This window comes from Tauraco erythrolophus, chromosome Z (genome assembly GCF_009769465.1).
Source record: "Tauraco erythrolophus isolate bTauEry1 chromosome Z, bTauEry1.pri, whole genome shotgun sequence".
NCBI lineage: Eukaryota > Metazoa > Chordata > Aves > Musophagiformes > Musophagidae > Tauraco > Tauraco erythrolophus.
The window spans coordinates 85,223,814-85,238,906 of record NC_141496.1 but is presented as its reverse complement, the minus strand read 5'-3'; the positions used below and the strand labels follow the sequence as shown (position 1 = coordinate 85,238,906).

The 15,093-nt window shown below is 42.0% G+C and overlaps 1 protein-coding gene across 5 annotated transcripts in view; it reads right to left on the bottom strand.

Moving 5' to 3' along the window:
* Window positions 1-8,355: 8,355 nt before the first annotated feature.
* Window positions 8,356-15,093, bottom strand: part of TJP2 (tight junction protein 2) — a 29,565-nt gene continuing 22,827 nt past the window's right edge. For 2 of the 5 annotated variants that reach the window (XM_086628776.1, XM_086628777.1), the window contains 8 exons: window positions 14,977-15,056; window positions 13,696-13,906; window positions 13,183-13,283; window positions 12,591-12,803; window positions 12,120-12,230; window positions 10,745-11,086; window positions 10,195-10,280; window positions 8,356-8,524 (listed from right to left, as the gene is read on the bottom strand). In XM_086628776.1, coding sequence (XP_086484902.1) covers window positions 8,356-8,524; window positions 10,195-10,280; window positions 10,745-11,086; window positions 12,120-12,230; window positions 12,591-12,803; window positions 13,183-13,283; window positions 13,696-13,906; window positions 14,977-15,056 — 1,313 coding nt within the window. The remainder of the gene's footprint in view (window positions 8,525-10,194; window positions 10,281-10,744; window positions 11,087-12,119; window positions 12,231-12,590; window positions 12,804-13,182; window positions 13,284-13,695; window positions 13,907-14,976; window positions 15,057-15,093) is intronic. The other 3 variants (XM_086628778.1, XM_086628779.1, XM_086628780.1) reach the window with 3 other exon arrangements.

Here is a 15,093-nt window from a genome sequence, read left to right as displayed (position 1 = left end):
GGGTAAAGCTAATAAATTCATAGTTTTTTGACTACAAAATGTACCATAAATACCTTATTCAGTTTTAAACTATTAAAGCACAGTTAATTTAGCTCGTATGCTACAATTTCACTCACAATCGCTGTTACAGTTCACATTGAGAAGTTAAGATCTAACTTGGCCGTGTGACCTTCCCATATCAGCAGACCACATCTTGGTGTCCTGTTGAGCTGTCCCAATCCAAGCATCTGTTTTATCTCATGCTGAGTAAGTCACTGAAACCATTTGTGCAGTACATGCTTGCTTCTGCAAAGTATTGTTTCAAGAAGTACAGTTTTACAAACAAGGGTATTAACTAATAATTTAAAAACCTCTAAGTGCTACAGATTCAGCTTACTGGAAAAGAAATTTAACTGAACAGTTCTCAATGAAGTAGCAACAAAGGAGTATTATCATAACCTACTTTTTAGAAGCACAGAAGTAAAAAAAATGCTATTTCCATTTGTGTCACTAAAGGTTTGTTGTCTTAATTAAAAAAAATAATAAAAAAAAAAAGATATGTATAAAAACTTTGTCAGGATCTTTTTTTCTGCTTAAAAAGGAGCAGGACCTGTAGTCCTTTTTGTAGGAAACTAAATTATCTGGGAGTGTATTTACTTTCTTGTATTGACAGCTTGGAGACCGGAACACACTGGGGCTGTATTTTTGCCCTCACTGAGGCTCTCACCTTCCTTGCCTCAGTCTATACTGCTGGAGGCTATCCTGATGAGCCCCGGAACCCTGAGGCTCCTGAGGAAGTCAGGATAGAGGAGGAGTCTACCCTGGTTGATGAGAACTTGGTTAGGGACCACTTAAGCAACCTGGCCATCCATAAGTCCATGAGTCCTGATGGGATGGACCCGTGGGTGCTGAGAGAGCTGGCGGATGTCATTGCCAGGCCACTTACCATCATCTTTGCTAAATTGTGGGGAACGGGAGAGGTGCCTGAGGACTGGAAGAAAGCAAACGTCACTGCGGTCTTCAAAAAGGGCGAGAAGGAAGACCCAGGTAACTATAGACCAGTCAGCCTCACCTCCATCCCAGGAAAGATAATGGAACAACTTATCCTTGGTGCTGTCTCTAGGCATATCAAGGATAAGAGGGTCATTAGGGGCAGTCAACATGGCTTCACTAAGGGGAAGTCGTACTTGACAAACCTGATAGTCTTTTATGAGGACATCAGCCGGTGGGTGGATGATGGTAGAGCAGTGGATGTGATCTATCTTGACTTCAGTAAAGCATTTGACACAGTCTCCCATGGCATCCTCACAGCTAAACTGAGGAAGTGTGGTCTGGATGATCGGGTGGTAAGGTAGATTGTGAACTGGCTGAAGGATCGAAGCCAGAGAGTAGTGGTCAATGGGACAGAGTCCAGTTGGAGGCCTGTGTCCAGTGGAGTCCCTCAAAGGTTGGTACTAGGATCAGTATTGTTCAATATATTCATCAATGACTTGGATGAGGCAATAGAGTGCGTAGTCAGCAAGTTTGCTGATTAAACTGGGAGGAGTGGCTGACACACCTGAAGGCTGCACTGCCATTCAGAGAGACCTGGACAGGCTGGAGAGTTGGGTGGGGAGAAATTTAATGAAATACAACAAGGGCAAGTGTAGAGTCTTGCATCTGGGTAAGAACAACCCTATGTACCAGTACAAGTTGGGGACTGAACTGCTGGGGAACAGCACAGGGGAAAGGGACCTGGGGGTCCTGGTGGACAGCAGGATGACCATGAGCCAGGATTGTGCCCTTGTGGCCAAGAAGTCCAGTGGCATCCTGGGGTGTATTAGAAGGGGTGTGGTTAGTAGGTTGAGAGAGGTTCTCCTCCCCCTCTACTCTGCCCTGGTGAGGCCGCATCTGGAATATTGTGTCCAGTTCTGGGCCCCTCAGTTCAAGAAGGACAGGGAACTGCTTGAGAGAGTCCAGCGCAGGGCCACAAAGATGATGGAGTGGAGCATCTCCCTTATGAGGAAAGGCTGAGGGAGCTGGGTCTCTTTAGCTTGGAGAAGAGGAGACTGAGGGGGGACCTCATGAATGTTTATAAATATGTAAAGGGTGACTGTCATGAGGATGGAGCCAGGCTCTTCTCAGTGGCATCCAATGACAGGACAAGGGGAAATGGCTATAAGCTGGAACATAGGAGGTTCCGCTTAAACATGAGGAAGAACTTCTTCCCAGTAAGGGTAACAGAACACTGGAACAGGCTGCCCAGAGAGCTTGTGGAGTCTCCTTCTCTGGAGATGTTCAAAACCCTCCTGGACGCGTTCTTGTGTGATCTAATCTAGGTGGTCCTGCTCCGGCAGGGGGATTGGACTAGATGATCCTTTGAGGTCCCTTCCAATCCCTAACATTCTGTGATTCTTACATCTGGTCACATGAACTGCCAAAACCACTGGGCACAGGCAGGTTCTTTGGATGCTTTGCTGGAAATATCACATGATTTGTCACATTAAATGGGCATTCACTCTGAAAGAGTGCTCAAACTTTAAATCCTTGAATAAACATGACATTAATTTTTTAATAAGTGAATTCCTAAAGAACTACCAGACTATTCTGAGTGGCAGCTACCGCCTTAAAATGGAGAATCTCTCACATTCATTTTATGATGTGAAGAAAAACAGGTGCCCAAGCTAAAGATGGTTTCCAAACCCTTCTGTTTATCTCAAAAAGCCAGACATTTGCAAAGATAGGTTTGCATGGGAATAGTGATTTTTATGAAATCTAAACAGTGGGGATCCCAATCCTCACTGATTCCAACCTGTCAGCCTTGGAGTGTACCATGACAAAGATCACAAAAAGTACTTGAGCATATAAAATAAAAATGGGAAAAATTAAATGCGTATAAATACCCCGAAAACAATGCAATATTTTAATTAATGTACTTAATAAATAATAATTATTTTAATGTTTAATTAATGCAAAGTTAAATGCAATAAAAACCCTGAAAAGGAACAGAAAATATGAGGCAAGTACATAAGGGCACAGGCAGACATGTGAGGCATTTGTAGTTTTACAATGACAGAGACGAGCAGCAGGAGCTGGCTCAGACCGTTTTGGCGGGTCAGGACAGGCAGGGGTTCTCTACACGTGTTTAAAGACCGAGGCTGGATTTCTCCCTTTTCTAGCATCACAAAGGTGACCGAAATAGGACAGTGTTCCCTGAGGAAAAAGGTGGGAGGCAGCCGAGCCAGGTAGTCTGCTCCTGGAGCTGGAGGCTTGGGCTGGAGGGGTAAGAAGAGGGCAGTGCGGAGACAGGCTGCTGGGCAGAGAGGGCTGGGAGAGGAGCCTCGCAGGCAGGAGGGATGCAGTTTTGCAAACGAGCCCTGGCTTTTGCCAGTATCCTCCTTCCCTCTGCACAATCATCATGGGAACGGTGGTGAGGGAGGATGAGGAGAAGGAGAGTTTTCATTCTACCAGGAGGTATCAGAAGATTGCCTGTTAGTAGCAATGGGCACAAATGGGTGAGGAAAGACGAATGGGGGAGTGTGAGGGTTCCTCCTCCTTTCTTAGTGAAGTCTCACCTTGCGATGCCATGAATAAAAGAGGTGCAGGAACAAAGGGCCTTGTTAAAGCCTTTGTGCTCTTCCTGTGTGGGTGATCTCTGTCCTTTTTTGTGGCATTTCTTGTTGTTTTCCTTGCAGCTAACCTGGGGAAAGTCATCATCTGGAGAGTGTCTAGTGCAGTTCCAATGAGCTGAGAGCAGCCTTGTGGAGCCACTGAGGCTGCCCAGAGAACTGTTTGTTGTTGAGAACCTAGGTGAGGGAGGGAAGATCTCCAGGGATGCTCCTCCATGGGCCTTTCACAGCAAGGGCTTTCCAGCTGCATCAGGCATCTCGTTTTTCTGGTGCTGTGGAGTTGCATTCTTTGGTGTGGGAATTGCTTGGCCTGTGCTGTGGCCACCTGTGGCTCCTGGCTCCCTATCCCTGAGGAAGCAGCCTCACTCCTACTCTGCATGTGGAGAAAGACCGCAGGTCCTCTATAGTGTTGTAGCCAGTCTTTATGTCATCCAACAGGGAAATCTTTATCTTGTCGGTATTGACCTAGTAACAAACAAACTATATGGGTTATGTTTTGCAGGACATATTGCTCCTTCACGGTGCCATTGCATTCTTCCACAAGTGGTATAAGAGGGTGAGAAGGTGCGTGGAAAACTCTGGCGTTCAGGTCAGCTGCAGAAGAGGTTCAGGAGAGCTGCAAGGAGTCGTGCAAAGTCCAGCTGGCAGAAAGTATTGGCATCCCTTGGGGGTTAGTACAGGAACAAACACATTTTAATGATGTCCTCTGCCTTGCAGACAGTGTGCCACTACACCTTTTCTGCTTAAACAGAGGTAAACTTACTGTGGGGCCCCGTTTGCTTCCCTCAGGAGCCTGGAAGAATGGGCTGACAGGAACCTTAGGGCATTGATTTGAGAAAAAACTCATGCAAAGTCAAGTTTCTCTAAAGTCACTGGCTTTGTGTCTTGGAGGATTTACTGTGTTCCAGTTCATCACCTAACCTTCCTTACTCTTTAGTTGAATTTCTGATATTTTAGAGCAACTACTAAGATAAAAAGAGTCCTTGAAAATAAGTATGTGTACTCTGAAATGGCTTAGATTCTCTAGGTTATAGTTTGACACAGCAAAGGATGGTAAGGATGGACAGAACTTAAACACCTGACTACAAGGGTCTTGTAGTGAGGCCCATAACAATACTCGCCACAATACAGTAGCTGTGAAAACACTACTGCTTTTCTGAGCTGGGCACAGTTGGGCTGGCAGGCTTGGCAGCATCTTACTACAATGCTTCTACACTAGATTCCATGTCCTGGAACTGAGCAAGGTTCAAACCCCCTGTTAAAATTGCTCCCTACAAACATGTTTGAGAGGAAGTAGCAAAACAAATTGGGTGCTGGTTAAAGAAGTGTGATTCCACTGGTTTGTTGTTTTTTTTGTTTTTGTGGTTTTTGTTTGTTTGTTTGTTTGGTTTTTGTTTGTTTGTTTTTGTTTTTGTTTTTATAGCAGCAGTGAACTTATGCATGTCAAGCAGCACAAGAATAGGGCAGGGTCATAAAAAAAAGAGCACCCTACAGAATACTGAAAGGTTCTTCTAGAGTTCATCCACCCTGCGAGAGTGAAAGCTGAACATTCTCCCTTTAAACCCCTTTGATACACTGTGCAGGAATAGTACTTTTTCTGCATTACATGGCACCTTAAAAGTCTTCTGAAGTGAGGGAATCAACATCTATCCCTAAAAATTTTATTGAGCAAAATAAAGCCACAGAACCAGAATGGTTTACAGACTGGAGTACCACCTGGTTGGGAGAAATGGCTCAGTCTTTGCTTCTGATTTGTTCCCTCATCAACTTTTGAGTCAACCCACCCTTCTACTACCAACCCTCTGGACCACTCCTTCTCTATAAGGAAAGAATAAAAAGAAAAAAGATGCATTCCCAAATTATTTTCTCTCACTGCTGCACCAAAGAAAGCAAATAGATGAGCTTCACATCAAAACTTAGTTCTGTGTGTCACCTACACTGCAAGAGTTGCTCTGAAAGTCTATCTCCTGGTGTTTGTAGAGCTCCTCAGGGGCAAGCAGCTATTACAGCACGGCAGGTTGTTTGGGAAGCGCTGTATTTCAACAGATGCGTCTCTCTAGACTTCCAGAGATAACCAGGACATTCGAGTGCACTGTGGATTTTGTTTGAAATTATAAAAATAAACAGATGTATACTTTTTAATACTATTTGTTGGCAAGGTTAAAGGGTAGGGTATTCACAGACAGAATACCAAGGAGAAAAAAAACACACAGATTAATTCCCCACTATGTGAGAAATGCTCATGAAATGAGTGAGTCATTTGGGTTGTGGTAGGGAGTATCACACTGAAGAAGTGATGATCATGACACTCATTTTAGCTTCCTCATTACACAACAAACTATAAACTACATTCTAATATAGGCAATACTTAATAATTTCAGGTATAAGAGTTGTGGTACTGAAGTACAGATGAACCCACACCTAAAACAATATAGCTGGAACAGAAAAGGCTTAAACGCTAACAAATTCTCTTCAGCTGAATGTAAAAAAGGCTTAGTGAAAGTAGTATCTTTATCAGTAGTTTTGGGGTTTTTATATATGTGATATCTATTTCTATATATTTATATTCAGTATATTTCTATATACTTTATTTATAGTTTATATATACATACATATTTATATTGATATATTTAATATTGTTATCAATGATCCTGATGAGGCAAACAAGTTCATGCTCGGTAGGTTTGCAGACGACACCAAGCTGTGCAGGAGCGTTGATCTGCTTGAGGGTAGGAAGGCAGAGGTTCTACAGAGGGATCTGGACAGGCTGGATCGATGGGTTGAGGTAGTTGCATGAGGTTCAACAAGGGTAAGTCAGGTTCTGCCCTTCTGTCACCACAATCCTGTGCAATGCTACAGGCTCAGGGAAGGGTGTCTGGAAAGCTGCTGGAGGAAAAAAGACATGGGGGTGTTGGTTGACAGTCAGCTAAATGAGCCAGTAGTGTATCCAGGTGGCCAAGGCCAACAGTGTCCTGGCTGGGATCAGAAATAGGGTGGCCAGCAGGACTAGGGTGGTGATTGTGCCCCTCAACTCGGCACTGCTGAGACCACACCTCAAATACCGTGTTCAGTTTTGGGCCTCTCGCTACAAGAAAGACACTGAGGTGCTGGAGTGTGTCCAAAGAAGAGCAGTGAAGCTGGTGAAGGGTCTGGAGCACAAGTCTTGTGAGGAGCGGCTGAGGGAACTGGGGTTGTTTAGTCTGGAGTAAAGGAGGCTGAGGGGAGACCTCATGTCTCTCTACAACTACCTGAAAGGAGGTTGTTGCGAGGTGGATGTTGGTCTCTTTTCCCAAGTAACAAGTGATAGGAGGAGAGGAAATGGCCTCAAGTTGTGCCAGGGGAGGTTTAGATGAGATATTAGGAAAAATTTCTTCACTGAAAGGGCTATCAAGCACTGGGAAGGGGTTGAGTCACCATCCCTGGAGGTGTTTAAAAGATGTGTAGATGTGGTGCTTAGGGATATAGTTTAGTGGTGGACTTGGCAGCATTAGGTGTATGGTTGGACTGGATGATCTTAAGGGTCTTTTCCAACCTAAATGATTCTATTCTATGATTCTAATCCATGGTGAGGAGCACAAGTTTCCTCATCTGAGATGCATCTATTCCTTTGCTTCAACAAGAAATTCTACCTTTTTTATTTTAGAGAGCATTAGAAAACCATGTTTTCTACTGTATGAGCAAAAATGCATTTCTCTATGACCCTTTCAAGAATTTTTGTTCTGTACAGCAGGATTAAAGATAAAGAAGAGGAATGAGGAGGCAGAAGTTAATACTCTAAAAGATAAGTCTTTTGCAGGAAGTCCATAGTTCTGCATCGGTTTTCTTTTAAATCACAACAAATTTTAAAACGATGTTCAGAATGCTGGGAAGCAACATCAACACTGACATTTCCCAATTACTTGAAGAGCAGGAGATGAGACTCTGAACCGAACAGTGTACTGCTGTCAGTATCCTCAGTGAAAGTCAGAGACTCCAGAAGACTAACAATATTCAAAAGGAAAATAAGACACACAAAGTCTGTCTAGAATATATCCTTTATTATTTGCAGTCTGTGTAAATTTTAATACATGATTGAATTTCTACATCATTTTCTCTGTTTAAGCACATCCTGGTCTTTTGCAACAACTCAGTCAATTGCACCTTTATTATGTACAGTCAGTATTTATGAAATATTGCATATGCACCTATGAACTTAGAAAAATAACATGCAAGGAAAATTGTTACCGTGAAACTGATAAAAAAAAAAAGACAAGTAAGACAGTCAATCCCCTTTAGTGTATTATGGCTTTGCACCAAGTATCAGATGTCAAAATAAACAGTATAAGATGCTTCTTGTTAAAGGCACTTACTGTTCTTCAAATACACTGTCAAATTTAGTTCTATTGCATTAAGAAGTGTATCTCTGGGATCATACTTTCATAACACAGCAGAACAGTCCAAAAAGGCAGCATTAGTAGAAGAGAAAACAGGGGGTTTATGTTAAAATATGAAAATACCAAGAATTAACACAAACTTTCAGGATTTGGTCCTTATAAAACAGGCAACAGCATACAGGCAACAGTGATTTCATTTCTTAGACGCTAACGAAGTAATAATATCCCCAAAAACGAACTCTTCCAGTTCCAGCGTATAGATATGTCTAAGTCGAGTCGCGTACCCTCTAACACCACCCCCGACAAAAACAGCTTTTCCAGGCTAACTACTGCTCCACTTTGGCTGTGAAGGGAGAAACCTCTCAAGAGCATCACACACGTGCATTCTAGCAAGACTACAATTCTGTGTCTCTGTATCTGGACAGCTGTCCGTAATATCCCTTCCTAGAATGGTCTGATAGCTGCCGGCGGTACTCTTCCTCCTCCTCTGCGTCGCTGCCGTAACTGCCACGATTCTCTAGGTACGGTCTGATAGGAGGTTTCTGGGGTTCTGGAGGTCTGGAGCTAACACGGCAAGACAGGGAAAGAGGGAGAGAGAGAATGTTTACTTCCATTCTGGAAAGCTGAAGAATAACTACACTTGGTATTGTCTTTGTGGCCGTGTGCAACCTAGAAAGGCACGTGGAGCAAACGAACCCCCTTCCAGCCCATAAACAATTGCATAGCCATGGTAAGCACCTCATCTGGAGAGGTGCCTTTTTTTCAGCAGGCTGGAGCCTGATGTTTGGATTTGATCTACTCAGCCTACCTGGAAAAATGCCAAATTTGAAATTACTCAACACTGCTGCCCCTGCCCCGTATCAAGAGCTTAATAGCACTTTATTCCTCATGCAGAGAGGTTGTCAGCCACTGCTGCTACCCAACTGACATTTTCCTAATTACTTTTGCACCAGGTTCTTTCTACGCCTGACTCTTCTTTGGCATCCCTAGTTTCCTGCCTCAAGGTCTGAAGACTTCTTAAGTGACATTCCTTATACAGCCTTCTCTCCTCAACTCAAGGCTCTCACTAGGGCTGTTTTCCTTAAAAGTGGGCAGAAATAACCCACACATTTGCATTTTATACACTGTGGTGCTACCCATTTAACATGACACTAAGCGTGTACATAGAAATAAAATCTGCCAAGGAAGGACATTTCCTCACTTTCAAAAGCCAGCATTTTTGCAATCCCACACTGTACAAAACGAGGATGTGGTCTCCTTCCATCTGGCCGCAGTGCTTAAACACTCCCTCTAGCCCAATCATTAACATTCTTGTAAAAAGGCAACAGCTCTGACATCTGTATGTAAGCAAACACTCTGCATATGTGGATCAAGATTACTTTCACTACTTCTAAAAAGCTTCCACGGCTATACAAAAAAAAAGAAGTATGCTTTTCTGAATCCACCAAGAAAACCTGAAAACAATCACTTCATGTTTTCCATTTTTGCATTTTAGATTGTATACTATGATATCAAAAGATTTGATTCACTAGAAGAAAAAGTCCCATTTCTATTGGCTATTACTGAGAGGGAAGAAAAACTTCACGTCCTGCAGAGCAGAAAACAAAATCCATCATACAGCATGTCGGCTCTTGCACAGGCGACTGCTCAAGTCATAGAAACACGCGGTGGGGGCGGTAAGAGGACACAATGGTCAACCAGTCCAGAACTCACTGAACTTTAATGAAAGACTCCTACTATCATGAGACTTGATGGGTGACCTCAGGCAAGTTTCATTCTCAGTTCCCCTACCCACACAATAAATCTGTAACTGAATAAGCATTTTAAGTAATTGTTACTAAGTAATTAAAAACACAATTATTTGTTAGGATAGACTGACACTCAACAATTATCTAGCACAGGGAGAATGAGCATCAAAGGACACGAATGCAGAAAAGCTTCTGAGTAATTGGAGCAAAACACTGGCTCTGCAAATACTTCAGCAAAAGAACATAGTGTTTCTTCGCAGGTATCTCGAATACTATGAATGAACTGAAAGAAAAAAAAATATCTTGAAAAACAAGAAGAGTTCATTGAAATTTTGCTCTACATTTACAGCAATCTTTGATGGACAACAACAAAGCGATATACCAAGGCAGGACTATTTGTATGAATAAAAACTGGCAAGATCAGTTTTCCTCCTGCTGGTGAAGTAAACAATCAAACCAGAATGCTTTAAACTGGTTACACCTTACCTCATAGGCTGCGGCCAGTTCTGTTCTGACTTCTGTGTTTTGACAGGGACAGCATAAATATCCGGGTGCTTCTGGGCTATTTCAAGCTTTAAAAGAAAGTAGGAGAAAATAACTAATCTTTTTAAGCTTATCCATTAAGGATTCTAGATTGTAGATCTAGCAGGGCACAGCTAAATCTGAAACAATTAAAGCACAAATTGATAACTGATCTAACTCATATTCCTATAATTATGTAGGAATTTTTTTACTACTGAAAAAACTTTTACTATTTTACTCTACTTTTGCTAGAGTAGTAATTCAAAGTGCAGGTGAAAACAATGGATTGCCAAAAGAAATGGGATTATTAGAAGACAGATTTCTAGAGTTACAATAGGAAGCCTTAAAACAGGTCCTCTTTTTACATCCAAATCCACACAGCGGTATGTCTGTGTGCGTGGTTTCCCAAACTTCTCAGAAGCAACACAGTGCAAGAACATAATTTTTGTTTTCAGGATGTAGGCTGTTCTACACACTGGAAAGCACAGCAGGGGGAGAATGCATCTCTTCATACCCTGGCATTCTGGGCCTCTTGCAGCTCTTGCATTCTTTGCATCCTCGCTTTATGATCCATCTCCTCAAATATTTTGACTTTCCTCAACACAGATTTTGGAGTATTTTCTTGTTCACTTCCCTCCTCTTCCAACTTTGCCTCCTCCTCCTCCTCCTCTGCAGGTGGGACCGCTGGCTGAGAGTTTCTCAGGATGGGACGCCCGAAGGCAGGTTTCACAGAAACAGGTGGTGGTGCTGCTTTAGTTGATACAGTTGAAATCTCACTGCTGACAGCAACGTTACTTGATTTAGAGTCATAGTTCTTGGGAAAATCATACAGATCCTCTTTGTTTTGTAACTTTCCCTGTAAGTATAAAACACGCAAACAACATTTACGTCAGCAACTTCATCATTTTAATTTCAAATGAAGGTTTCAATCTGAAATTAATCATTTTGCGTAGGTATTTAACAGTGTCAATCTTCACTCGAAGTAACACTTGAAAGGAATTTGAATCACTGCAACATTTTGGCCATATGCTCACACACTACACATTAACCTACAGAAGATGAGCACATTTAGCCTTGTCTGTCCCGTTTTTTAAGGATTACCAGAACTACAACATGGGTTAGGGGACAGCACAGAGAAAAATGACCTCTGAAATTACTTGTCAGTACTACCTGATGTCGAATATCACTACCAGGAGTTTAGAAGTGCACAGGACCCAAGCCTGTTTTCTCTTCTTATTTAACTAGATGATCTTTGAGGTCCCTTCCAACTCTAACCATTCTATGGTTCCACAATTCTATGATTTCCCTTACACATGTCCTGTTCTGCCCAATCTCCATGGTCAAAGTAGACTTGACCAGCAGTATGTGAGGGGACCCATCCTCATAAAGAACAGACTTTGGGGTCAGGGGAAATCGGGAATTGCTAAAATCGAATTTGATGTTCAAACATCGTAATTTTTTCCCCTGCATTGCTCCTGAGCAAGGTTTGAATAGACAGTAACATCAATTTCTAGTGACAGAGATTGATTTCAGAGGTGGTAGATTCTGGTTTTGTGCTTCATAGTAACGGGCATCAAATACACTTTTCCTGATGACTAGGCTACATTTGCTCTTGCTGAACTAAAAAAGCACCTTTCAATTTGTTGGTAGGCAGACAGAAAGGAGTCTACTTTCTTTTTTCCATATAGAGATCACGTATATTTGAAGAGAACTGTTATCCTTTAAGTTTTCTCTCTGCGTGATCCCGCAACACCTTCAGTCATTCCTTCTCTCCACACTTACAATGTTTTCTAGTCTCTGATCATTCCTACTGCTTTTCCTAATGTGCCACCCTGGAGAGTTCTCCACAAAGAACAACTTTGTATTCGGATTTGTTTCCACAACTTTACCTTAGGTGGTTCAGGCTTGAATGCTGGAGGTGGACTCGGTTCTCTAAGGATCTCCCTGCTACCAGCTTTTCTCAACTGTGCTCTTGGTTCTGGACTAAATTTTTTTAAACTCTGTGAAAGAAAATAAAAAGATGAAATCACTGCAGTATGCAGTAATTCAATAATTTTCTTTTCTCTTTCAAGTTTACTATTCTGGGAACAATAACCAGGAGTGAAAGGACTGTCAGTAACCTGACCACAATCACTGCATATTTAATTGTAAAGTTCAAGGTGATGAGACATCATCAGGAAACCTACAGAGTTAGACAGAAAAGCAGAGCTATTATTACTTTTGCTCTACTCAGTGCAACTCTAAAACACTATCAGAGGTGAGATAAAGCTGCAGTTTAAAAACCTCTCATTTTTAAGCCATACATACAGGGCTTTCAGAAAGTCTAAAGCACAGTCCTGTTGAAAATCCAACCTTCTCACCTCCTCATGATGCACAGGTTCAGAGGACCGGCTAACAGACGAAACCCTTGGTTCATCCAAAGGCTCATCAAGTTCATTGTCAGTGTATGCACCTCCTTCTCCATCTGTATCCTCCAGGTCACTGATCAGCCGACTGTCACAACTCAAATAGTCAGCACCCATTGCAGTAAGGTAAGACATACGATCATCTGCGTCATCTTCCATGCTGTCCATCTACAGAAAAGTCAGTAAGAATTAAGGAACGAATATTAAATTCAGAAGAATTAGAGTCTAGTTACGTTTCAACATCATGCCAAACATATTCTTAAGAGTGACTCTGCAGAACTGAAAGAAACTGTAATGCAGAATCGTAAAGTCCTGCAAAAGTTTATCCCTCCTGACCATTCTCCCCTAGCCCAAGCATTAGTGATGAAAGCTCCAAAGTATAACAGAATGAACAACAGTAAGTAATTTTTTGCTACCAAAAAAGATATCAACTGACTACTTGTCTAATATACCCAGCATTGGCAAAGAAGATTGTGAACAACTTTTACTGGCAAGAGATATCTTGAAACATCTGTATAGCTTAGTACAGTGTGGACTGACGGCTTACCTTTCCTTCTGACACCCAAACTGCTTCTCCCTGCTGTTGCTGAATTATATCTTTCAGACTACCATACCAGCTGTCGTTGGCTGAATTCAAATTGATGGTGGCTGTAAAAATTGAAGGAAAAGGCATATATAAGCACCAAATGCAATGTGATCCTTTATCCTGTCTTTGCTGTTAAACACTTCGTGTTTTAGTTATGTGAGAATGTTAAACAGCCACTTCATTTAGATCACTGACAGAAGCATGGTATCTTTATTTTATTGTTTGTCCACTGCCCAGGCTTACTAATTCACTTATCTAATAACAACAGTACATCAGTTTCACCACTTCTTTTGTATTAGAATTTGGCAGAACAAGGAACTTTGAAAAGGACAAGATTGTTCGTGACCATACCTTCACGTTTTAGTTCCAGCCTGCATTAGTTAACATGCGGAGTAGTAAGTGGATGTCTCAAGACTCACACAGTCACATCCACTACTCTCTTGGTAAGTAGGTTAGACATGCATCCCTCCTTACCTGTGAAGAGGTGGGAACAAGTCTTCTTCAGTTTGTTTGCTTGTTCGTAAAGTTTCCTTGAGCTCTTGTTAGATGTGGAACATAGCCTTTGTCTCATGGCTTTCACACCCTGCTTACTGTCGGGGTTAAAGAAGACCACAATTGGAAACCACTGGGTATAATTTAGCAGGTCCACTGCTTTAGGAGTCACATCCAACAGAGCATGTTTATCCTGTTAACAAGAAAGCCCAGTCAGTGTGCTGCTTGTGGGGAACGAGAGGAGGTGGTTGGAACATCGTATCCTAGGAAAAACAGGTTATTTTTGTCCAAATAATACCATGACTTGTTGGATTTTTTCCCACAGTTATATCCTATTCAGAAGCCACAGCAGGCAGCCATTTTCTTTCAGCTGCATTTTTCTAAACAGCTTTTGCCTGAATGTCCACATTTTTATGTGAACTAACTCTCACGTTAAGTAAAATGCACTTATTCTACTTTTTTTTTTTCAATAGGTAGTGAAAGTTAACTAGCTTTTCTCCCTGCCTGCCCCTACCACAACTATTCCGGGTGCTCTCTGTGAGCTTTTATCTACACTTACTAGGCTGAGGCAAATCTCACTTTTTTATTTAATATACTCCTTCTTAGCTACTTCTAGTGCAATGTGAATGGGATTTTCAAATGTGTGCTTCAGTGCTTCGTGTCTGAGCTCTGAACAGACTTCTGTGTGACATTCTAACCCCTCTGGCATCGACTGTATTGGCCTCATGGCAATAAGCTGCAGAGTACATTCTGTTTGCCTAAGTTTTTTAGGCTTCTTGATTACCATCTATTTACTTGATCTCTAAACGGTGTTATAAAAAGAGTCAACAGTCTCAGTAGTTGCCACTTAGTTATCATAATCACTTCCCATTCAGTTCAATGGCAGTAACTCTGAAGCAATCTAAAACCTTAAGTTTCTGACAACAGTAAGAGCAAGCAGAGCACTGTGTGACAGTGAAGTGCCCACGGCAAATTCAGAAAGCATATAGTAAAAGACAGATGCCCCTCTATTCAAACTTAGAATGGACTAAAGAAGGAGAATTTAATTTCTAATACCAGATTCGTCCTCCCACTTGGCGGACAGCTAGCAAAATTAAAAAAATTGTTGTTGAACAATTTCAAAACAGCCCCTATCATTAAGCCGAGTCTGCTTATTGCAGAAATAGATGCAGTGAAGATTTGAGGACTCTGCAAGTTTTAGGAGCAAACAAATCAAACAACACGCTTTAGAATGTAAGCAATTTTCACAGAGAAATACTCTACCTGCTCAATGATTTGCCTCACAGTGTTCAAGCGCACTACCCCAGTTGACTTCTCTGAACCTGCGTCCCTGGGCTCTGTCTCTGCAAAGACAATATTTTAGCTTATCTAGAATGGCCG